This window comes from Gekko japonicus, unplaced genomic scaffold (genome assembly GCF_001447785.1).
Source record: "Gekko japonicus isolate JY-2015 unplaced genomic scaffold, Gekko_japonicus_V1.1 scaffold2880, whole genome shotgun sequence".
NCBI classification, from domain to species: Eukaryota; Metazoa; Chordata; class Lepidosauria; order Squamata; family Gekkonidae; genus Gekko; species Gekko japonicus.
The window spans coordinates 33871-58683 of NW_015160924.1; the positions used below are offsets into that span (position 1 = coordinate 33871).

Below are 24813 nucleotides of genomic sequence, written 5' to 3' on the forward strand. Positions count from 1 at the left end.
AAATTGGGCATATCCCTGGGCAAATAATTCTCTTTGACTTTCCTATCTCACAGCACTGTTATGAGAACAAATAAGAAGTCCTCATAAGGGAAAATCAGAGAGCTGTGCTGAGCAATGAAATCCACAATGGACTAATGAAACTCTGATCTTTGGATTTTATGTATGTAAATCATTTTTATGGCACCACTCTACATGGCAGCTTAATATCAAAGTATAACCCCCCCCACACACAAATACAGATTATAGAGGGTTGCCAAGTCCCCCCCCGGCAACTGGCGGGGGATGGGAGGGTAGGGTTGCCAGATTCAGACTGGGAAACTCCTGGAGATTTGGGGGTGGAGCCTGGGGAGGACAGGGACCTCAGTGGGGTAGAATACCACAAAGTCCACCCTCCAAAGTGTCCATTTTCTCCAGGGGATCTGATCTCTCTAATCTGGAGATGAGCTGGAATTCCAGGGGATTCCCAGGTCCCACCTGGAGGCTGGCGTCCCTTATATCTATATCTACATATATCTACATATTTCTGTATAGATATCTCCCAAGTGGAAAATGATCATTCATATTGCCTACAGAAATTTACAAAGCATAGTTCCCACTTCTATGGGCATCTTCATACCTAGGTTTTTTTTTTTTTTTTAAAAGAATGCAAGATCTACAGGATGCTGAATTCTATACTTGATATGTTTCTTGTAACTTATACAGGATGATCATACAAAATTATGTATCATAGATAGATAGCCTCTGCTCCTATACTTAGTTATACATACATAGATTTAACTAAACCTGAATGGGACATGGCCTCCTGGACCAATTCCCTGTAGAGGAACATGTGATCCAATCAAGGAAATAAGGACACACTATATACAAGTCAAATCCCTACATTGTCTTCTCAGAACTCTAATCCCATTCTACAGGAAATTAGCATGGTTACTTTATAAGAACCTCGCAGACCTACAGACAGAAAACAGCTCTAGAAAGAGCAGCAATTCAACAGACTAATCTGAAGCAGGCAGATCCTATTTGGGTGGAAAGACAGCATAGAAATGTTATAAATCAACACAATTAAGTACATTTTTCTGCCCTTCCTCCAAGGAGCTTGAGGCAGTGTACATTATCTTCCTTTCCTCCATTTTATCTTAACAATAACCCTGTGAGGAATTTCAGGCTTGAGAGGGAGTGAAGGAATTAAGTTGACCAGCAAGCTTCATGGCAGAGTCCAAATTCAAACCTGTGTCTCCCAAATCATGACATAGGGGCAGGCAATGGCAAACCACCTCTGAACGTCTCTTGCCTTGAAAACCCCACAAAGTGGCCATAAGTCGGCTGTGATTTGACAGCACTTTTCACCACCACCAAGCGGGCCATATTATGAGCGTGCAACATCAGGCCTTGTCCCCATACAACATCCTAAGCACTACACTGTGGTAGCTCTAGTACTGGAGGTGTAGTCAAAATTACAACAATGAACTGCTTAAAGAGCTGCACGTGGTCCACCAATATATGTGGGGCAGCCCCATCCCCAGACATAAATTTGGTGACCCAGCAGACATTGCTAGACTCCATGAGCCCAGAGGGCTGGCCCCTGCTTAGAGCTGCAGCCAACCTGGGTCAAGGCATCTGAATGCCAATGAAGCAGGGCCTCAAGAGATGGTGAGCAAATTTTAGGCCAGGTGTCGAGAGGCACTGACTCCAGACATTAACAAAACAGGAAGTCAGGCTTCAAATAAGAAATTATGGCTGTGTGACCCTGCAGATTCTAATTTATCTACAAAATGAGATCGTGATCTCCATCTTATCCATCTGAACCCTAAGTGTTGCCAAATTCCCAGCATCTCAAACCCTGAATTTTATGGGGACAGGGCCTGATGGCACACTTTCATAATATGGTGTGCTGGAGGGTGCAGGCGATGAGGCGGAGGTGGTGGGGGAAAGTGCCATCAAGTCACAGCTGACTTATGGCCACCTCATAGCTGGGCCTGCACAGAGAAAGTTCTCCCCGCTGGCAGGGAGATCCTATTTCTCCCGGGAGATCCCTCTCACACTTTCTCCTGGCCACTGAGAGAAGGCTCTCTGCACCAGCTCAGTTGCCTCGGGCCCCCTTTAACAGTGGGGAGAGCTCTCCCCGCCTTCTGAGCTGCAGGCCCCCTCATGCAGCCCAGTTTAAAGGGGCTGCAGGGAGAGCCCAAGACTGCTGAGCTGGCAGGGAGAGCTCTCTGTACCAGGGAGCCTGCAGCTGGGCCACTGGGGAGAGCTCTCCCTGCTGGCTCTGCTGTGTTGGGCTCCCTCCTACAGCCCCTTTAAACCAGGCTGCACGAGGGATCCCGTGGCTGAGATGGCAGGCAAAGTTCTCCCTGCCCATCAGCTTTTGGTTTAAACGGCTTGGAGACATTTAAACCCTGCTTTCTACTCTCTGCAAAAAGTTGTGGGGAGCTCAAAGCCATTTAAACCAAACAGGTGAGCAGCAGGGAGCTCCCAGCCCCTCACCTGTTTCTCGTGAAGAAGCAAGGGTCACAAACCACCATGAACTGCTCCCCCCCCCCAAATTTTGGAGAATAACATTGTGGTTTGTCAGTTCACAAACCTCAGTTCGCAAACTCCAAAGTAGCCAAAATTTGTGATGAACTTTGGTTCATCAGCCAGTTCATGCCCATCCCTAGATCCTACCATGTAATTTTGTATTGTTCAATATGTCATGTTAACACTTTGCTTCAGTATTTTTTTTTTAATTTCTGGTAAATTCTACAACCCAAATCCCATTTCATTACTTATTGAATGTTTCCCATCCTGTTGATTGTACTGACTCACTTTGAGTCCCAGTGAGGAAGGCAAATGATAAATAATGTAAATAAATAAATCTGAGTAAGGTGAGATTGGGAGAGGGTCATTTTCATTTTTTGTGCTTCAGCATTACTCCATTGACCCCACACTTTTCTTTTTATGTGGGGAGACGATGATAGCCTGTGATCAACAATGTTATTAGTTCTTACTCTGTATGTTGGTCTTAAGACTGTAATAATAAAACTAAGTAATGTTATTACTTTCCCACTCTGATTTGACTCAGCCCAGCTGTTTGATGGGCATTTGTGTAGGGCAAGTAGAAATGCTTTTTGTCAGCTCTGTTTTTAAGCAGTCTTCACCCCCTTCCTAGATGGAGGCAGTCTTGAAACACTAATCTTTTGCAGCTTCCAGGCTTGGTTATCCAAGCCCGCTTTACACAGAGATGGCCTTAAAGGTGATTTAGAAGCTGTAGCTAGTGCAGAATGCAACTGCACCTCTCTTCATGGGAGATATGGACACATCCATCCTGTATTGAGTTGATTGCCTGAATGTCTCCAGACACCATTTAAAGGGGCTGGAATTAACGAAGCCTAGGCATGGTATATGGAAAGACAGTCCTTACCAGTTCCCCACCATCCCTTAGGTTCCTCTAATCAGACCCTCCTTAGCGTACAGTGTAAAAAACACTGCACTGAGAAATAGCGCCTTCACAGTAATAGTTTTGAGGTTGTGGACTGTATTGCCCCAATATATTCATGGCTGTTCCTTCCTTGCTTCATGGAGGGTGTAAGATGCACCTTTCACTGCTCTTAAGTGACAATGGGCTTTTGGGTTTATTGTAGGATACTGTATTTTATTTTATTTCATTGGTATTTTGGGGGGTTTTTTTTGCTTATCTGATTACATTATTCCAAACACATATATTATCCAAAACATGGAATGAGTAGTGAACATTTACTAATGTGATGTGCCATTTGATCTGCAGACTAAGACATTAGTTCCCAAAGCCACCCAGTCAGACAATTAAAAGCTACTTTACAGAAGTTTTTCAGACTCTCTAGCTCCTTTATAAGCTCTTCTTAAATTCTTGCAAAAAGAATTTGTTTAAATTGGCATGCACTGCTGCTCCCCCTCCTCAAGTCACAAGAAGCTATTGATACTGTCACTTAATTCCCCTGTATTAAATTTCTCGTATGGCAGCAAGAATTGGCTCCTAATTTTAATAACTGGTTAATGTTGCCTGTACCTTGCCATAGAAATCACTCATCTGGTATAATGGGATGTGCTGGGTTCCGCCATACATTTCAATAACCTCTTCATCTGGCACTGGTTTCAACCCCCTAAAAGCAAGTTATAAAAAACATTTCAGCAAATGCCAATCTCAGAGATAAAAGCCAGAAAAAGAAAAGAGCGGAGAAGCAGCCTTAAATACAGCTGAAAATTAAGAAATTGACCTATGCATCGAGGTCATTACAGTGTGATCTTCCATTTGAACCCCATTTTAAGAAAGCAAAATTTAAAGAAAACCAAGATTAAATTCTTCACAGGCCACGTCTAAATTGGCAGTCAGCTGTGTTAGTTTCATGGAGAACAATTCTGATTGGATATTCAGTAAAATGAAAAAAGTTACATAATGGTTGTGTTCTATTGTGTCTTAGGACAGATATGACTTTTATTGACTCCATAAAGCTCAAAGTGCTCCCTGTCTGTTTTTTTTGTGCTTCAATATTACATTATTGGCTGAACTGTTTTACAGTGATACTTCTGTCTAAAGAGTTTTTGGATTAAAGAAAAAATAGTACAAGAGCTCTATGTTCCTTAAAAATCTTCCAGTGAAAACTGAATACTTATTATCAAAACTCCCATTGACAATTATAGGTCATTTGAACTGGCCAACTACCAACCTTGGGGAGCCAGAGAAATTGCGCACTACAAATTACACAACTTAGGCCAGATAGGTAGCCGACAGACCTTGCTAACTTCAGATATTTGATCCAACAAAATGGCAAGAGAAGGGAAGATAAAGTGTGAATTATATGGGAATAGGGATGGGCATGGACCTCATCACAAACCTAATTCCATGACAAAAATCACTGGTTCGTGGTTTGCAAATCGGAGGTTCATGCCCATCCCTATCCACAACCCTCTATGTGATTTTCAAGGTTTGTGGTGGGAAAGCGAGAGGGATCACTGAAATGGCTGGCAAAAGTTCCTTTTAAATGGCTTTGGCAAGTGGGCGCCACATACGAATGAAGTCTAAGTGGCAAGTTCACCACTTCCAGGTGAACTCACTGCTTGGACTTCACTTGCGCATGGCACATGCTTGCAAAAAGCATTTAAAGGGAACCTTCCCTTTAAATGTCTTTTGCAAGATCTTCCCCCCCCTTCTATTCTGCTGACCTTGGGGACCCACTGCCAGCAGAAAGGAACCTCATGAACTGAACTGGTTTGTTAAATGGGGGAGTTTCGTGGTTCGTGTGGCCTCATGAACCTGGATGAACCTCCATTTTCCCAGTTCATGTCCATTTCTATCTGGGAAACAAGGATGTATTATCAGATGTTATTTTTCCACCAACATTTTCCTACTAGGTAGCAGTTCAGGGACTGCATGGCCAGACCTACCCCACCTTCAAGTGCCACTCCGCAGTCACTTGATACTATAGGTTTACCATTTGAATGCAGTGATTCATAACATCAGTAGTCTTAACATCTACTCTACACAATTCTTTACTTCGCAAGCTATGTACCAGAACTGCTACTGACTTTGTCAAGAGGTCATGATATTATGTCTGAAGGGTTTTTTTCCAAACAAATATTTTGAGTTGACTGCTATGAAATTTATTCTCAGAAAGAATCCTTTCATGCATCTTCAGCTATAAATACGGCAGCTAGACACATCTATAAGAGCAAAATTCCAGTTTCCCTCTTTGCAGAGTTCTAGTACTAATAAGCTTATTAGCCCTCTTTGCAGAGTTCTAGTACTAATAATTAAGCTTATTGGAATGAAACTTCATGAAAGAAACCTTTCACATATCATCTACTCAAAAAATAAGAATCACTTTAATAATTCAAATAAGGGACAATGTTAACAAGGCAGTTGACACCAATGAGTCTTTCTAGCACAGTAAGACAGGAACCTAATCACAGCACAATTCTAAATAGAGTTATACCTTTCTAAACCAAGTGACTTCAATGGACTTATAAGTGTGTAGCTCTGCTTAGGATTGCACTGTCATTTAGGTAAGTGATGGTTTAGTATTGCCCACAAAAAGTAATTAAACTTCACTCTAGTATTAGCCATAAAAATTGAGAAAATGGGGCAAAAAAGCAGCTATCGGTGCCTAGGCACATGTCAAGCAGCAACAAATTCAGAAAGAGAAGACACATTTATTTAAAATACTTAGAGATCCAAAAGGACTCAAAGCAGCTTGTAGGGAGAAAAGAACTGAAGGGATTCAAAAGAAAACTTATTAAGAATGTTAACATTCTATAGTACCAGAATTAAATGAAAGCCAGTTACTCTATTCCCTCGTTTCTTAAACACTTCAGTCTTGCATTTCTTCCTGAAGATGATAAAGTCTTCTAAAAAAAATCTAGAAAGCTGCAATATGGAGGCAACTGATAGTGAAAGTCCATGATAAGTCCTTTACCAGAAAGGCCTAGACACAGAGCTGCTTCTCTCAAAGGATCTGGTGATTTTCCAAGAATGGATCCCTCACCAAAACAGAGTAACATTACCAAGATCATTCAGCCAGGCCTATGTCAAACACGCTAGGTTAGCCTTGTTTTCTCCCAGAAGATCACACTGTATGGAGATCTTATTCCTTCCAGACCTGGTGCCACAGAACATCAAGATCATATTGTGGGGGTTGTCACTCAGATTTATTGTACACCCCCCTCCCAAGATGGGAACAAGAGCCTGAACATCTCATTGCTAGTCTCTCAAAAGTTGCATTTCTCCTGTGCCTGTTCAGCACCCCAACAGCAATGTCTCCCTCATGCATCCACAGATTCCCCTTAATGAATGAACGGCTGCTCGGCCATTCAGGAGCCTCTGCATTTCCAATCAGGAGACAGTACTTGCCCCTTCTCAGCTCAACGTATATTCTCTCACACACACACAAACACTTTTTAAAAGAGATTGAAATTTAACTCACTGATATGCAGTACCCAGCTGAACGTAGTGGAAAGCGTCAATCTTCATCAGAAGGCTCTGAAAGGTAAATAGGTTTTAAATGTGGAAACATTCCATTAGGGTTGCCAACCTCTAGGTGGGGTCTGGAGTTTTTCTGGGATTACAACTGATCTCCAGACAAAGATGACAGTATCCCCTGGATACTACAGCATTATAACCCACTGAGGTCTTTCCCCTCCTCACACTCCACCCCAAAATCTTCGGGAAGTTCCCAATCTGTAGCTGGCACCCCTATAAGAACATAAGAGACGCCAATGTTGGATCAGGCCAAAGGCCCATCCAGCCCAACACTCTGTGTGGGGCCAGGACATTAGAAGCCCTCCCACTGTTGACCCCCCCCCAAGCACCAAGAAGACAGAGCATCACTTGCCCCAGAGCCCCTAGCTATACCTTGTGGCTAATAGCCACTGATGGACCTCTGCTCCATATGCTTATCTAATTCCCTTTTGAAGCCATCCATGCTTGTAGCCACCACCACTATATTCCACATTTACTCAGACTGAAAAACCTAACATACAAATGTCCAAATGAAATCTCACATGTTAACTTTTTGATGACAAAGTCTGTCCATGAATTATACCTGTTGGGTGGGGCAAGGTTGCTTCTAAATCCCCTGTAGCAGTGGAACCCAACACTCTGTCAATACCAAACACACACACACACGGCAATACCTTTGGCATGAGCTAGAGAATACCGCAGGCACAAGGAGAAAAAAATGGATAGGAGTAGAAGTTAGTCAGGAAGTGGTATAAATAAAGTCAGTCACACTGGAGTCAATGGGAGTGGGCTAGATGACTGCCTCCTACATCTCCCCAACTCCAGTAATCAAGAACACAATTCCAATTTATTCAGGAGCCCATCTGTCACATCCTGAGGCATCCCAGCCCTGGTGGGGAAGGGGTGGAACACGGGCACTGCCCTAAGCATGACAGCAGCACTGTATCTGGGTAGAAGGAGGCACCCTGGAGGTCAGTAGTGAGGTCATGGCAGGAGCAGATAGGAAGAAATACAACCAAGCCCAGTTTTCCCAAGGGAGAAAAGACCTACTCAAAGGCAAAGGTCTCATTGGGAGAAAAGACCTACAGTAGTAGGTACAGACCTGCAAGAACTGGGCAGATCCAGGAGAAGGCTAAACAGTCCCCAGCTGAAGGAGGTAGTGAAAGAGTACCTGGCTGGGACTTTCTAGGGACTGGGGAAGAGAGTAGCCAACCGGGCATAAGTTTTCTACAGTGAGTAGAGTTAGAGGACTCTCCTGGTCAGGGCAAGAGGCATTTCTCGCCAAGAGGCCACAACTACCACTGGTCAGCATTAACCCTCCCAGAAAGGTGTGGTAGCCTGAACTAGACCAGGGGTAAAGGACTTCAAACAGGGGAAGCCAGCTTAAAAATCTGGGTGAAAGCAGGTGGAGGTAATCATGGACAAACAAGCCAGGCTGTAGAAAGATTGTTATTCTTGGAACTGCTGAGCAGAACTGAGCTAATCAGTAAAAAAGGCAACTCTGGCATCTCAAGAGGTGACTCATGTTTGACCACATGGATACTTCATGGCGCATCCCTGGGGGGGATGGGGCCCCTGGCCACCATCTCACAGCACACCATCTCACAGCACACCAGCCATGAAATGCAACTCATACTTAATGAAATGTGCAGAACAGGATCACAGCACTGTGCCCACATTCATAAAGATATAAGAGAACCCAAACTGTTAACTTGGTGAGGGAAACCTGACAGAAAAAATGTCCTCACTGGTCAGGGAGGACAAAAACGCAGAAAACCAGTACTTTTCTTCTCAGAATCCTTGCACATAGCTTGCATCTGTACTCCAGACACATCCACAGCAGAAACATTCCCAACTTACCTCCACTAGAGGCAAGCAGAAAGCAAAGTACACAGGCAATTAGGAAACTGGGAAATCAAGCCTCAAGAAAGTAGGATTCACACACTTCCTCCATCCCTCCTGGCAAAGCCCTAAGGTACACACAGCACTCAAACATTCATGTCTGTAAAGCATCTCCTACTGACTGCACTTAGTGGAATGGAAACAGCATAATGCTAAAATAAATGTTTCTTATGCACCACTTTGAAGCAGTATATCCCATAAAAAGGGCACCAGATTTGAACGCAATTTGCTGTTAAGAATGGCCTCTGCTTTTAACAAACCCTCAAACTCAAGGAACACAGGGAAGCCAACTGTTCCTCTGTTTTCTGGTTTGTGCAGGATACCCGTGATGTTCCAGTCAGCGTGGCAGACAAAAATGCACAGCATTCCCTGGCACAGAAGGCAGTAAGGGGATCCCTGCTCCTCTTATCCTGTCATGCAGCTGACAGGCAAAAGAGCCCCTGTAGGAATAAAGAAGGCTGGCTGCTCCATTCTCCTGTGGTGCTACTGGAGCTAACTCCACAAATGATGTGGTTCAAGCAGAGCTATTACTGTTTCTCCAACTCCCCCGGGCCCAAGCTTTTCCTAGGGGGTACACTTTCTCCCAATAGCAGCATATTGAAATACAGTAGGAGGGGAGAGGTTAAGAATCTCACTCCATGGACAGAAATGTCCAGCAGGCCATCATCTTTCTGCACTGCTTTTTAAAAATACAGCTTGAAAACAAGAGGCTCCTAACACTGAAAAAAGGGCCATGAACACTATGAAATTACATTCCTTTTCTTAAGGCAAATAAGTTTTCCATTTCTTTCACTGAAAAGTCCCCCACCCTTGCTTACATTTATTCTTCCAAGAACAGCTATAATTTATGGGAAATTATTGAATGTATAAAAATTTCAAGTGTACCTTATGTACATCATAATGAAGCCCTCTTATGGCAAATCCAGGAATGTATTCATATTTCCTGAGTCCTTCTGGGTACTGCAAAATATTCCACAAAACGTTATTAGTGCATAGTGTCATACGGGGGGTAATATCATTTTATGTGAACATATATGTGGAATCTATGTGGTTAAGAGCTCTAATATGGAGAACTGGGGTTGATTCCCCACTCCTCCTCCACATGAAGCCTGCTGGGAGACCTTGGGCCAGTCACAGTTCCCTCAGAACTCTTTCAGCCCCACTGGCCTCACAAGGTGACTGTTGTGCAGAGAGAAAGGGAAGGCAATTGTAAGCCCCTCTGAGACTCCTCGAGGTAGAGAAAAGCGGGCTATAAAAGCCTACTGTTCTTTTATATATTAATTTCTTCAAAGTCCAACAGAATCCTAGGAGACTAACACAGATTACCAGAGAACAGTGTGGCACATGTAATGGACAGAGTAATGCTTGGAACATGCTCTGTAATGAAGCTCATCAAGGGATCCAGGGTCAGTTGCTACCTCTCAGTTGCTGCAAAGATAAACTAGGAAGTGGGGTGTGTGCGTGACCCATGTACACCACTGTGAACTACTTCCAGCATGGGTAGAGGTGCAATAACTAACTAACTAAATAAATAAATAAATAAAACCCCAGCAACCAATTACAGCGGTTCTATCAGCAAATTCTTGGTCGGACAAGAAACTGATACTAAGAGACAGCATAGTGTGGTCAGAGTATTGGACTAGGATCACTTCAAATCATTACTTTGCCCTACAGTTTACCAGTTACCTTTGGGCCAGCTACTATCTCTCAGCCTAATCTCCCTCACAGGATTGTTTAGAGAATATGGGTTTGTGTTCATACAAGCTTCCCTGAATCCCTTGGAATAAAGACAGGATAAGAATAAAAAGTTACGCATGTTCAAAATCATGTGTTCTATGTGAAGAAATTGTATTAACTAAGACTTTTAGACCACCCTTCCCTGTAGGCAGGGCTCAGGGTGGTCTAAAAACAGGATACGGACAATAGAAAATTTAGATCACGTTAAAACCATAATTAAATACCATACAAATCAATAGATGGCAAAAATTTCAGAACAAAATCGCAGCTTCCCTGTAGCCTCCTGAGGGGGAGGTGAGGGGTGGGTGGGAGGAATGAGAGTGCCAGACTATCTGCTATCCCATCGCTGTCCTCAACCAAAAGCTGAAGTTCAAATGTAGACACCTTAATATTTCGGGGTCTTTAGGACAAAATTCCACTGCATTACCTCCTCAGCTATGAGAGTCAGAGGTTGCAGGTCTTAAAATAAAATCTGCAACAAAATGTCCCCCACAGCACAGCACACGCGTTTATATTTTATTCCAGATGAGAAGGCGAGCATGTAAACACACTAATGTTGGGGGAGGACTGGACTACCCATTCTGGACTTCAGGTTCACACTAGAAGACACAATATAATGTGCTCCTTTCTTGGGGTGTGTGTGTGTGCTATAATCCGCAAGCACATATGCAGAGGCACTTGTCTCAGAATCACCACCATGACTGTGCTTTCCTGGCCTGCTACAAGCTGAGTAGCACAGGGATAAAAACATTGTTTTAATTAGGAGAACAAAAACAGTAGTAGGAAGGCACACTACCTTATACTGTTCAATTAGGATGTCTCTGGCAGTGTTGAATATCATTGAATGCAACAGATTAGAATACTGTGCTAATGTGTAGTCATAATCAAAACCATAGATCTCCACATCTCCCAGGCTGATCTCATTATTTGCATAGATAGCTGCTGGGTTAAGAAGACTGCAGACACCTGGTGGGAGAAGATCTGGAACAAGGGAATAAAAATAAAAATGACATTTTGATCTCGTACCACATGGCGTAGGGACACAGTTAATTCGCGAACACGGTGTTCACTTCCCATTCTCCATTACAAGGGACAATAACTTCTACTCTGATCAAAAACAGGCCCTACCCTGAAATTATTTTCATTGCCCTTTGTCAAAAAAAACCCAAAAAACCCTCCCACAAGTTCTTATTTATCTTTGTCCAGTATTTTTTCAACATATATAACAGATCATAATTTTTTGCAAAGTGGATTATGCCTGAATTTAGTTGGCAATCGATGGATGTTACGACATAGCTTAACCTGGAAAGTTAAGCCAGTTCTAGAGATTTGTTTCAGAAGGTGATAGCTAGCAACCTTGTGGTTTTCAACGTTGAAAGTACAGTTCACTGAAGGAGACCAACTCTTACCCAACATCATGCCTGGGAGCCATCGAACATCTGATGTTGATCAACAGGCAGCAGTTTTCCCATGACTCATAAGTGGAAATTAATGAATGCAGTAGCAGCACTGGGAGAAAAATCAGCCCTTGGAACAGCTAAGAAATGAGTGTGCTACTGTGCTTCCATGTTGAATGACATGAATAAGGGGCACAACCCTGAGAAGGAAGCAACATATCTCACCCAGCACATCCCGCAGCAATTTTGCATGAATGCCACGGCTAAAAAATGTCATGTGAATCACAAATGGAAAGTAGTGGCTATAATTAAGTAGTCATCAGCCCAGAAATTACTTCCTCTATGTGGCTGAATTCCCAAGACCCTGGTGGTTTTCTGTAGAGAGATTTCCAAACATCTGAATCAAACCTGATTGGAAGAATCCTACTATAATTTAGTGGACATGTCCTTTGGTACAATCATATTAGTCTCAAGCAGGGGTCATTTCGTAGAAAAAGAGGTGCAGGAGCTAATTAGCACAACTCATTAGCATAGCTTCTTTGCATATGCCACACCCCCTGACATCACCAGAAGGGTGTCAGAAGGCAACACCCACCGCTCAGGCTCCGCTGGACTGTTTTGGATTGCTAGCTATTGGGGGGGGGGTGTGTGCAGATCTGTCCTCACAGAGGAGGGAGAGCTTGTACCTGAGTAAAACTTGGTCTTAAAGGTGCCACTGGACTGTTTTGGACCGGGGGACTGGGGGGGGGGCTCTGCAACTTACCTGGCTGCTTCTTGCTCTGACTGAGGGCTGCTGGGAGCAGGGGGTGGGGTTTGTTGCATGTGCCCGCCCCCTGGACTCTGTACTGTCGGAGCTCCGCTCCTTGTGCATGCCTGCAGGAAATGACCCCTGGTCTCAAGCAACTGAAGCCATTTATCAGATGATGGAAATTAAGCATATCTTAACATAGCTAAAAATCAGTTTTGAAGATAAGTGGTATGGTTCTATTGCTGCAAAATTGTCATACTATCATTGTGGAAGCGTACTTTATTCTTTCTGCAGTTACAGAATGGCTAGTGAATGGACTTAGAGACTGCTGTAACAGACAGGCTACTGATGGATTAGGTTCAGAGGAACTGGAAGGTTTTTTATCTCAGCTGTCTGAGAAGTTTACTTTAATATAATTACATGGAAACAAGGAATACCTGCCTGCACCTGAAGCAAAGAGATCCCAAATCTGTCACAGTGTTTACTCATACACATCACTTTTTTAAAAAAATATAATTTGTATTGAAATTTTATATATTTATATCCAAGAACATCAACCAATACAGTATGGTGTGTGTTGACATAAGCAGTAGGTACATTTGTGGAATAGCTCACAGCCCTTCGGTAGGGCAGTATGGTTAAAATGTGTTGTCATAACCACTGGGTACCGTTATGAGATAGAGCTGTACCTGACCACTGTACTACAGACAGCATTATAATAATAGGTCCAGACATAGTTGTGAACTAGGGGACCCACTATAGGTGGGTTCTCGGCCCAGACCGATGTGTCAGAACTAGTTTTGAGGAGTTAGGATCACTTAAGAGATTGTTTGGGTCCTTTCAAATTTTGCAGCTCAAAAATTAAGTGTTACCTGGAACGGCAACAACTATTGGAAAAAACACCAAACAAACTGCTTCTTTAGAGCCTTTATTATTCTGTAAACGCTTTAGTGTCCCCCTAGCTACTCCTTTCATAGACCTACATTTTGTCTCCTTTTCTATTCTAGATACCTTCCTTCTGGATGAACAAGAAATTAGGCTGAGGTGAGAGAGCAAAATCGTGCAAGATACTGAGCATCTTCAACTTCCCATGAAACTGGCAAGGTCACAGCCCGGCACAGAAATACATTTTGCCAGATGACGATTAGCTACTGCCGAAGGCACACATCCTTGATTTGATTCCAAAGGGCAGAAAGCAGAACCATAGAGTTGGAAGTGGCCATACAGGCCATCTAGTCCAACTCCCTACTCAATTGCAGGGAATAAAATGAGAGGAAAAATGGCTTCTGCAGAAAGATTACAATTCACGGCACATGGATTTAACACAGTGCTAAAGTGTCACATTCAGAAGAACCTCACATTCTCCAAGTTCTCAAGCAGTTTTCAAAAACAAAGCCCCAGCACTTCAACTGCCTAAGATTGATCTTTTTCCAGCCAAACAACTGCCCTGAAAGCACAGGGCAAACTTTTGTCAGAAGATGTTGCTACCACTGAAATCCAAATGGAATCTACATCAGATAGCTAACAGCAAAAAAAAAGTTACAATATTTACAAGTAGTTTCTCAGTGAAAGGCAGGATATAAATAACAAGGCATAAAAACAAATAAAGGTCACAGGAGCTATAAACATTTTCACACTAAGACAGCCAACATGGATCAAGCCAGGCTTATAATAGCTGCTGAAGCCCTAATGTATTTGCATTGAAATAAACCTAGCTGCTAATTATAATAACCTAGCTGCTAATTATAATAGCCAGTGTGATGTACTGGTTAAAGTGTCAGAGTGAGATCAGGGAGACCCAGGTTCATATCCCCACTCTGCCATGGAAGCTTGTTGCTGTGAGGATGAAACAGAAGGGGGGGAAGAGAAGGCGGATTTATACCCCGCCCTTCACTCAGAGTCTCAGAGCGGCTTACAACTGCCTTCCCTTCCTCTCCTCACAACAGACACCCTGTGAGGTAGGTGGGGCTGAGAGAGTTCTGAGATGTGACTGGCCCAAGGCCACCCAGCTGGCTTCATGTGGAGGAGTGGGGGAATCAAATCTGGTTCTCCAGATTAGAGTCTGCTGCTCTTAACCACTACACCAAACTGGCTCTCAAAGAAGGAACAGAATGATTTCATAAGCCACTTTGAATTCCCACTGGAGGGGAAAGGGGTTACAATTATCTATCTAAATAAACAAAATTTTAATAAATTCTAATAGGAGTCAGAACTTCAGAACTGTGGGAAAGATTTTTAATCCCCCTCAAGAACTACAGGCTGAGCTACACAGCAAAAGTCTGAAAATAAAGCTATCTTGTTCAAAAAAGCATTCAGCTGGGAAATTATATCTAGAGACCTCTGTATAAGCACATCATTAGAGCTGCTACTGCTGTACAGCAGAATCACGAGTTCCTGTATTTCTATTAGGGGGATGGTCATGAAAGTACGGCAGACAGTGTCATCCTATGCAGACTTACCCTTCTACATCCATTGAAGTCATTGAGGTAAAGAGCTTCCTTGTGGGTCACTGAGCTTGAACAGTTTCTCACTGAAGTCAGTGGGCTTAGAAGGGTGAGACACTTATTAATCTGTAACACATGAATTTTACATACTGAATCTATTTCCATACTGCCAGCTCACTGCAAGTCCCACTTTATGCATCATATAGGAGAGGCAAAGAGCTTCCCTGTGGTGTGCTTACACAGCTTCACATTTAAACCTGGGTGTTAGCTGCTATGCATGGATATAGACCAAATGCTGTGTGCCTGGTATACACCAAATGCTGTACAAATGCACAAACCTACAAGAGTCTTTTGCCCTGCCAGAATCCCATTAAATCAGCATAAAAGAACAGAGAGGGAGGAAGATTATTTTCAATGAGGGCACTCGAAGCTGATTTAAATGTGATGCTGACTAAGGGAAAAGAACTCATCTGTGGACCTTACACAGGATCAGTGTCTCATTTAAACTGTGCTGCAACCCACATTCTTGAAGGCCTGAGCTAGCTTTGCACAGCAGATTTATGCCTGGCTGCACAGGAATAAGGTCACACTGAGGCTTATTACCTCTGAAGGGAAATAAAAGTTCTTTATTGGTGAAGAACTCTATACTGGACAGGAAAGAGAGTAAGAGGTTCTAGCTACCTATCAAGCAAAGCTAGGATGTAGAGAGATTGTAGAGAGCATGGCCGGTCCTCATGGCAGACAAAATGACAGAGAGAAAGAATGGAAGAAGTCGGAAGGAAGGAACTCCTAAGAAGAAGAAGAGATTGGATTTATACCCCGCCCTTCACTACCCAAAGGTGTCTCAGCGCGGCTTACAAACTCCTTTCCCGTCCCCTCCCCACAACAGACACCCTGTGAGGCGGGTGGGGCTGAGAGCACTCTGACAGAAACTGCTCTTTTTCAAGAACAGCTGTGCCAGAGCTTGTGACTGACCCAAGGTCATCCAGCCATGTGCAAGTGGAGGAGGGGGGAATCAAACCCGGTTCTCCCATATTAGAGTCCGCACACTTAACCACTACACCAAACTTAAAGACTTAGCATTCAGCAGAATAGACTGAAGGAAAGGTTCAGGAAGTGCCCTATCTAGCCTCGCTGCCCCCTCTGAAGTCCTGATGTCTGTGCTAACATTAAGCAACATTGCACAGTCCGTTCTTTCCAGGAATATATTCATATTTCCTGAGTACTTCGGGGGGGGGAGACACTGGGGTTCCCCCAGGTTTTTCTAGAGAAAAGGAATTTGGGGAAATTAATATGCCCCGTACTTTCTGCCTTAGCAGACCTAAACTTATTTTGCTGCTCTAATATAAAATGTATCATTTATAGCTTGCTTCGCATATAAAGTTCTACTAAGTGTCATACTCTTGGAGATTAAAAGTATAGTTGAGAAAGACCTGCAAAATAAAAACTTAGGAAAAAAACCTTTGTAGTTAACAAAAGCAAGTGACTTATTCGTACAGAAAGTGGTCTCATATAGCCGTATCAGGCAAAACTACCAATTTGGATATCAAGTTAAAAACTGAAAACTCTGCACTATTTATGGATGCACAGCATACTACTGCCAAAACTATTCATTATGTAAGAAAACATAAAACATTAATTCTTCTGTATATAGTAGACATAAATGCAATTTCAACAATATGGTTAATTTATCTCTACAGTATACAAAGGAATTATCTAATGCTATAGATTTTCTTCCATATTTTTTCATTTTGAGTAAAACCTGGTTGGAAAAGTATTTCACCAATTCAAAAAAAAAAATCAAAGGGAAAATATGCAATATTCCCCAGAATTTCCCAGTTCCTTCTACTGGAAAAACTTAAATGCTGTCCAAAGACATTTCCGTGGTCATGTGGCCGGCATGACTAAACACCAAGGCGCACAGAACACTGTTACCTTCCCACTGAAGTGGTACCTATTTATGTACTTGCAATTTCTTGCTTTCAAACTGCTAGGTTGGCAGGAGCTGGAACTAGAGACGGGAGCTCACTCCGTCATGTGGCACACTCGGGTCTCAAACTGCTGAACTACCGACCTTCCACAGCCTGCAGTTCAGCATCTTAACCACTTGAGCCACTGCAGCTCACAAGAACACCTGTACCCTTGCCCAAATCTCTCTCTTTTTTTTCCTGGACCTTCAGCTCCCAAACCATAAGGCTGCTTTCTCCAGCACAGTTTGAGATACTAAACTGTGCAAAGTCGTATATACTCCCCTCTTCATTTTAAACCTTAATAGAATACAACAAAACCAGAGAGTCTTGAAGAGTCTAAAGGGTGAAAACCTTATCTATAGTTCATAAATATGCTCACACAAGATTTGTTTTTGTCTATACCATGTCACTGTTTTTTCTCCTTCAAGCAATTAAGCAGTGCAAATAGTACTGTGTATAAATTCTGATCTGGCCATGATAAAGGACAAAAATGGTAGGGACCTAACAGAAGCAGAAGAAATTAGGAAAAGATGGCAAGAATTAACAGAAGAACTATACAAGAAAGACCTCGATGTCCTTGACAACCACGACGGTATAATCACTGACCTCGAGCCAGACATCCTGGAATGTGAAGTTAAATGGGTCTTAGAAAGCATTACTAACAACAACGCTAGTGGAGGTGATGGTATTCCAGCTGAGCTATTCAAAGTCTTAAAAGATGATGCTGTTAAAGTGCTGCACTCAATTTGCCAGCAAATTTGGAAAATGCAACAGTGGCCACAGGATTGGAACAGGTCAGTATACATTCCAATCCCAAAGAAGGGCAATGCCGAGGAATGTTCAAACTATCGGACAATTGGACTCATATCACACGCTAGCAAGATCATGCTCAAGATCCTACAAGCTAGGCTTCAACAGTACGTGGATAGAGAACTGCCAGAAGTAAAAGCTGAGTTTTGAAGAGCTAGAGGAACTAGAGATTAAATTGCCAACATTCGCTGGATTATGGAGGTCATGCTCAAGATCCTACAAGCTAGGCTTCAACAGTACGTGGATAGAGAAACTGCCAGAAGTACAAACTGGGTTTCAAAGAGGTAGAGGAACTAGAGATCAAATTGCCAACATTCGCTGGATTATAGAGAAAGCAAGAGTACCAGAAAAACATCTACTTCTGCTTCATTGACTATGCTAAAGCCTTTGACTGTGTGGATCACAACAAACTATGGCAGGTCCATAAAGAGATGGGAGTACCAGACCACCTCACATGTCTCTTGAGAAACCTGTATAAGGGCCAAGAAGCGACAGTTAGAACCGGATACGGAACAACTGATTGGTTCAGCATAGGAAAAGGAGTACGACAAGGATGTATATTGTCACCTTGCTTATTTAATATATCTCTTACTTAGGGTAAAAGAGGAGAGCGCAAAAGTGGGCTTGAAGCTCAACATAAAAAAAACTAAGATCATAGCATCCGGCCCCATCACTCCTTGGCAAATAGAAGGGGAAATCATGGAAGTAGTGACAGACTTCACGTTCCTGGGATCCCAGATCACCGCAGACTGTGACAGCAGCCATGAAATTAAAAGACACCTGCTCCTTGGGAGGAAAGCGATGGTGAACTTCAACAGCATGATAAAAAGTAGAGACATCACCCTGCCAACAAAAGTCCACATGGTCAAAGCAATGGTATTCCCAGTAGTCATGTACGGCTGCGAGAGTTGGACTATAAGGAAGGCCGAGCGCCGAAGAATAGATTCTTTTGAACTATGGTGCCGGAGAAGACTCTTGAGAGTCCCTTGGACTGCAAGAAGATCAAATCAGTCAATCCTAAAAGAAATCAACCCTGACTGTTCCCTGGAAGGCCAGATAATAAAACTGAAGCTCAAATACTTTGGCCACCCAATGAGAAGGGAGCACTCACTGGAGAAGACCCTGATGCTGGGAAAGACTGAAGGTCAAAGAAGACGGGGACGGCAAAGGATGAGTTGTTTAGACAGTGTCATAGATGCAACGGACATGAAATTGAGCCAACTTCAGAGGATGGCGGAAGACAGGAAGGCCTGGCGTGATCTGGTCCATGGGGTCGCAAAGAGTTGGACTCGATTGTACGACTGAACAACAACAACAAAAATAAATTCTGAGAGCTTATCAAAGCACACAAGATTTGCTTAAAATCTGGCATTCTTACTAACATTTCTGACAACAGGTAAGGGGTCGCAAAGAGTCGGACTCGACTGAGAGCTTATCAAAGCACACACTTAAGATTTGCTTAAAATTTGGCATTCTTACTAATATTTCTGACAACAGGTATCTTATTCACATGTCTCATATAGAATTCCTCAGGTTATCAGTTTATTTATTCCTTGAATTTAGATACTGGGATCCGAACTGACCCCTCCATGGCTCAATATGCCCCTTAAAATCACAACATATTTATAGGAAAAAACATCTGCTATTAATCTAACACACGTCAAAGGGCTTTCCAAAGCCAGAAGGGGAATTTTCACAATTTGGCTGCTGAGAATGCCCTGCCCAACTTGCCTAAAAATGTGCAGTGCAGGCCCATCCAGTAAAAGAAAAGAAAAAATCAGAACTGATATGAAATACTTTCTCTTCTGAATGAATGATACAAATAATCCACTTTCCTTTGTGAATTAAAAATTGGTGTTTCCTATTTTCCACTTTCATTTTTTCCTACATCTTAAATGGCAAAAACTAAGTTTCATGTGCTCAAATAGCATAGAATGCATCAGTTTGCAGCTCGCTCTCTCTCTCTCTCTCTCTCTCTCTCTCTCGTATTTATTTATTTACTGGATTTCTATCCCGCCCTCCCCTACAAGCGGGCTCAGGGCGGGTTACAATAAACCAATAATACAATTAAAAATAATACCATATAATTCCAATTAAAAACCTAAAACCAACAAAGCCCCAGGTGTATGCTGTAGGTGTGCACAAGAAGCAAGCATATTAGGTGGGTGAGCCCAATAGTATATTTGCAATTTTGGTTGTAGAAAACTATGCTCAGGGTCCCCTAACGTAATAGTACCTGTAGGCACCACTGTGCATGCCAGTATTTCCCCTGGAGATAGGCCACCAAGCTTTCCAGAAAGTGGGTGTGGCCATCCAATAGCAGGGTTTGTTACAAACAAAAGGGTTTCCCAATGAAACAGCAGCCTCAGACACTACGCAGGGGTTCTTAACCTGTGATCTAGGAGGTTCAAGATCTGCAACAGTTACATTAAATTTAAAAAATATGTACACAGTGCTGAATCTTATGCCAACAAAAATCTTAACTATACCTAGATACGCTACCTACATATGGTAAAGAAATTTTACTAGTTCTTCAAAAGTACCGCATAGTATTTAATACCTACAACCAAAGTCTGCAGCGGTCTTTTTAAGCAGGTCACAAGCAAATTCATAAACAAAACAATGCTTAAAAACTCAACCATGAAGAAAGATGTTGAACATGGCAAGCTGGGAGATTCTTCAACACTGCAAAATGCAAGCTGCAACATCTTTTATCAGTGTATTGCTTTCAATGTACTTGGCAATGGCTCACTAATTGGTGAATATTATGGGGCTGGCTTTGCAGAATGGACAGTTTCCTAATAAAATATTATGTAACCTTGGTTATACAATGTAACAGGCCGTTACTTGGGATACAAGAAATCTTTAAATGAGTACATGATAATCTAAAGTTCAGAAGTCACAGAAGGATACACCAACATAGAGAACTTCACAGAGCCTTGAAGTTTAACAGACTTACTGTAGCACAAGCTTTCATACAGTAGTGGGCCCAAGTCCAAAAAACTTATCACAAAATAAATCTGCTAATCTTAAGGTACTATCGAACATTTTTTTTTCTGTTAGCCTTTTAAAAACATTGTTTCAAGAGCCCAGTAGACTTAAGGCACTAAACTGCATCCCTGATAAACATCAGATACCAAAAACTGATCTGTTTATAGCAGTAGAAAAGAGTCCAGTAGCACCTTAAGGACTAACAAAATTTGTGACAGGGATGAGCTTTCGTGAACCACTTCAGATACCTGAAGAAGTGAGCAGTGAGTGACTCACAAAAGTTCATCCCCTGCCACAGACTTTGTTAGTCCTTAAAGTGCTACTGGAAGCTTGATCAAAATTTGAGTTAGTGCAGATTCACACCATTCTCCCTTGTAGTAAAAAGAGCAAGAGTCCAATATCACCTTAAGGACAAACAAAATTTGTGGTGGGGATGAGCTTTCGTGAATCACTTCAGATACCTGAAGAAGTGAGCAGTGAGTGACTCACAAAAGTTCATCCCCTGCCACAGACTTTGTTAGTCCTTAAAATGCTACTGGAAGCTTGATCAAAATTTGAGTTAGTGCAGATTCACACCATTCTCCCTTGTAGTACACAACACTTGTCTGAAAACAACATATCTGGCAACAGCCTAAAAGCTATAGGCTGAACTCATTCTGTCCACAGTAGCAAAGGAGTACATGAACCAACACGCTGAGCAAAAGGCAATCAGATGGGATTCCGGCCACGGGGCTCCCAAGTGAACTTAGACCACAGCTGCTGCATGCGTCTCCCTAATGCCAGTTTGGCCGGCTGCAAGGCTTCTTTGGACTCGTCCTCCCCGCCCCTGGCAATAAACGCATCTATCGCTTTCAGTGAGACCCGATTTTGTGGCGCGACGCTTGAACGGAACACTTTACCGAAGTCACGTTCATAACCTATTTCTAGCAAAAAGGGGGGGGAAAGCGTAAGAGACAGGCAAGAACCAGAGTCCCAGTCAAAGGCAGCTCTCACCGTAAACCAGCCTTTTCATTTCGTGGTATCTAGCCCACAGGTAGGACTTGGTGTCGATCCCCTCGACGGGGCTGGGCTGGCTTCCCAAGAGGGCACCTGCTGCCGTTTTGGTCGCGGCGTGGCCGGGTCCCGCCGAGGTCTTGGCTTTGCTGCTTACAGAAGGGGGCTGGGAGTGCCCCGCAGACTGATGCTGGTGGGCCTTTTGCTGGCCGCCCCCTACGTGCCTGCTGCTTCTCCCCTCCACGGGGCCGCCGCCACTGCCTCCACCAGAATGGCGGGCTTTAGAACAGCCACCGCTGTGACTGGAAGCCGCGGCCACCAGCTGCAGGCTGGCTCCGCTGCCCTTCCAGATGCTGCTGCTGCTGCTACTGGCAGCCTTGAGCGCCACGGCAGCCATCGCCTAGCTGCACTGCACAGACACCCCCTTTCCAGGAGACTCAGAAGACCATCGCCTCAGGGTGCCACGGAGCTCCCACGGCTGCTCCCACACTGCACGACGGCCGCCCGACACTGAATGACTGTCTCCAGCTGCCCTCCAACCCAGACAACCAATGAGAAACCAGCCAAAGTAACCAATCCCGAGACTGGGACCCTCTTCTAGGAGTCTTGCGGGTCGACGTGCATTCGCGACTGATTCATGACGCCCCCTGTGGCTTGTAGTCAAGCCGAGGGGTTTTTTGCCTATGATCGACGCCTGACCATTCCGACTCAAAAACTACCACTCCCATGTATCCCTTCACCCGCCTCGCTGGAGGGTATTTAAAATGTTTACCGTGGTGATTTTTGTTCACCAGCCCGTGCAGTTTTGCGCCCTGGAGTGAATACCTCGATAATGTAGGAGAGCGGGCTTACGCAAGTATATAAGGAGAGCCCACCCAGAACTTAACACCCGAATCCTCTTGATTTTTTAAAAAGAAAAATGCATACATCTCCTTTCCGTTATTCCGTTATTTCAGTAACTACCAAAGCTGCGAATAACCAACGCACAAACACAGATGCCATTTAAAACCATTCTGTTTTAAATTAATAACATTTTGAGAAGTGAGATAATGACTCTCATAGTCCAGCCATTTCACTAGCCTCGACCTGCTTGCCGACAGAATACTTTTGCCAAAGAAAAGGGCTACTCATTACCTTTCTGCAACAATGTATAATTATGGCTTGATTTGCCATGTAAATGTTCGATAATTAGACAACGGCGGTTGTTGTCAAACACAACAACTCGCTCGCAGCGTTTAGTCTGCAATTTACACGCACTTACACTGGAAGAAGGCCCGTTAAGCTTAGTGAGACTTATTTCTGGGTAAATGGCCATAGGACTGTACTGGTTTAAAGAGCCAGTGGTTACACCACAATGTACATATCGCAGCGAGCGCCATAAACCAGCACCGCGCCAAAGATTTCTCCACTCAGCCCACAAGCTCCGCCCAATTAAGCGTCAACCCGGCCCCCTTAGGCCCAAGCCAATCAGGTCCGTTTCGCTAAGGCGTTTGGTGACGTGCCTGCTGACTGCCCCTCCTCTGGCATCTTGCGTGTCCTGTCCTTCCTCTCGTCTAGGCGGCTTCACATCCAAGGTGAGGGGCTGGCGGTCGCGCTGGTTGTGTGCCTGGGGTGGGCGGTTTTCGAGGGGGGCAGCGTCGTTAGTTCCTTGTGTGTGGGAAAGAAAGCAATAGTGTATAGGAACAAGAAGAAGAAAAAGCCTCGTGGCGCCTCAAAAATGGATTACAAACTGAAGGGCCTCTGAGAACCAGTCATTGTAATGGGTGGACCCAGGTTCCAATCCAATCACCTCGCCGCCATGCAAGCTCGCTGGGTGATGTTCATTATATCTGTATGCTCAGAAGTATGCTTAGCCTTAAACAGAATTATGCCCTTCAACAAATGAGTACACTTTGTTTTTTGTTTTTTAAGAGAGAGATAATGTAGCCAAATGGTGGAAGTCTGCCAGTCGCACGTGTTCTCAGTTGTGTGGGATTACATTACCAGGCAGTCCCCAAGGTCCAAGAATCATGAATTTGGACCTTAAACACAATGAAATGATAGAATACATAAAGATATAATGCTGCAATCTTATGCACAGTGACTTCGGCAATATCTGTACTCAAATGACTCTAGCTAGGCTATATTCTAGGCACATAATAATGTACAGCGGATGAAATGCCAGTATTCTTTGCCTTTCATACTTATGATCGTTAGAAAAATTTAGTTCATTGTTAAAATGCTGAATAAGGACCCACTATCCTCTCATACTTTTGATTATTGAGCATGAGATATTGCTTTTAGTTTTCTGTATTTTATGTTTCTGCCATTTCACCCTTGCCCAAGATTGGTCAATTTAACCCCCCTGAACTTTAAGCATTTCATGGTCACCATGTAATGGCTTCCTTATTCAAGCTGTAGGAGGATTTTATTTTATGCCCTTCCCAGGAATTCTCAGTGTTCTGTAAATGGGGTGGAGTGAATTATGTCTGAGAATGGAGTTTAGGCCATCATTTGAGTTACTGGAACCCATTCTCCTTGTTATGTATTTTCCTATAAAGGATGAACTCTGTTTCTGCTTAGGATGCCAGTCTGTTGGTGAACTAGCTGGTATCAAAATGAATATATCTATGTATATAAAAGAAAGTCCCCTCACCGTAAAACCAACGCTCAGGCCAAACTGCAGGACCTAGAAACATGAAATTTAGGGAGAGTGCTCCTACCATGGCATAGATGCTCACTAAGAAGGACTAAGTGGGTCAAAAGGGGTAAAATGTGCTCCTCCCATTGATTCCTATGTGACTGACAGGCTGCTGCCTCCTTGCCCCCCCCCCCCACTCTCTGATTGGTCAGCTGCAGAGCTCAGTGTTCT

General features: G+C 43.4%; 2 protein-coding genes across 2 annotated transcripts in view; one reads left to right on the forward strand and one right to left on the reverse strand.

The window, feature by feature from the left end:
* The window catches only part of NT5DC2 (5'-nucleotidase domain containing 2), a 50383-nt gene extending 27995 nt beyond the window's left edge, over positions 1 to 22388 (reverse strand). The window contains 5 exon segments of the mRNA XM_015424793.1: positions 4025 to 4118; positions 6936 to 6991; positions 9758 to 9832; positions 11406 to 11590; positions 21963 to 22388. Coding sequence (XP_015280279.1) covers positions 4025 to 4118; positions 6936 to 6991; positions 9758 to 9832; positions 11406 to 11590; positions 21963 to 22359 — 807 coding nt within the window. The 5' untranslated portion in view covers positions 22360 to 22388.
* A 1122-nt stretch (positions 22389 to 23510) lies between these two features.
* SMIM4 (small integral membrane protein 4) overlaps positions 23511 to 24813 on the forward strand; it is a 5487-nt gene continuing 4184 nt past the window's right edge. Inside the window, exon 1 of the mRNA XM_015424804.1 lies at positions 23511 to 23536. The gene's annotated coding sequence lies outside the window, so the exon portion shown is untranslated. The remainder of the gene's footprint in view (positions 23537 to 24813) is intronic.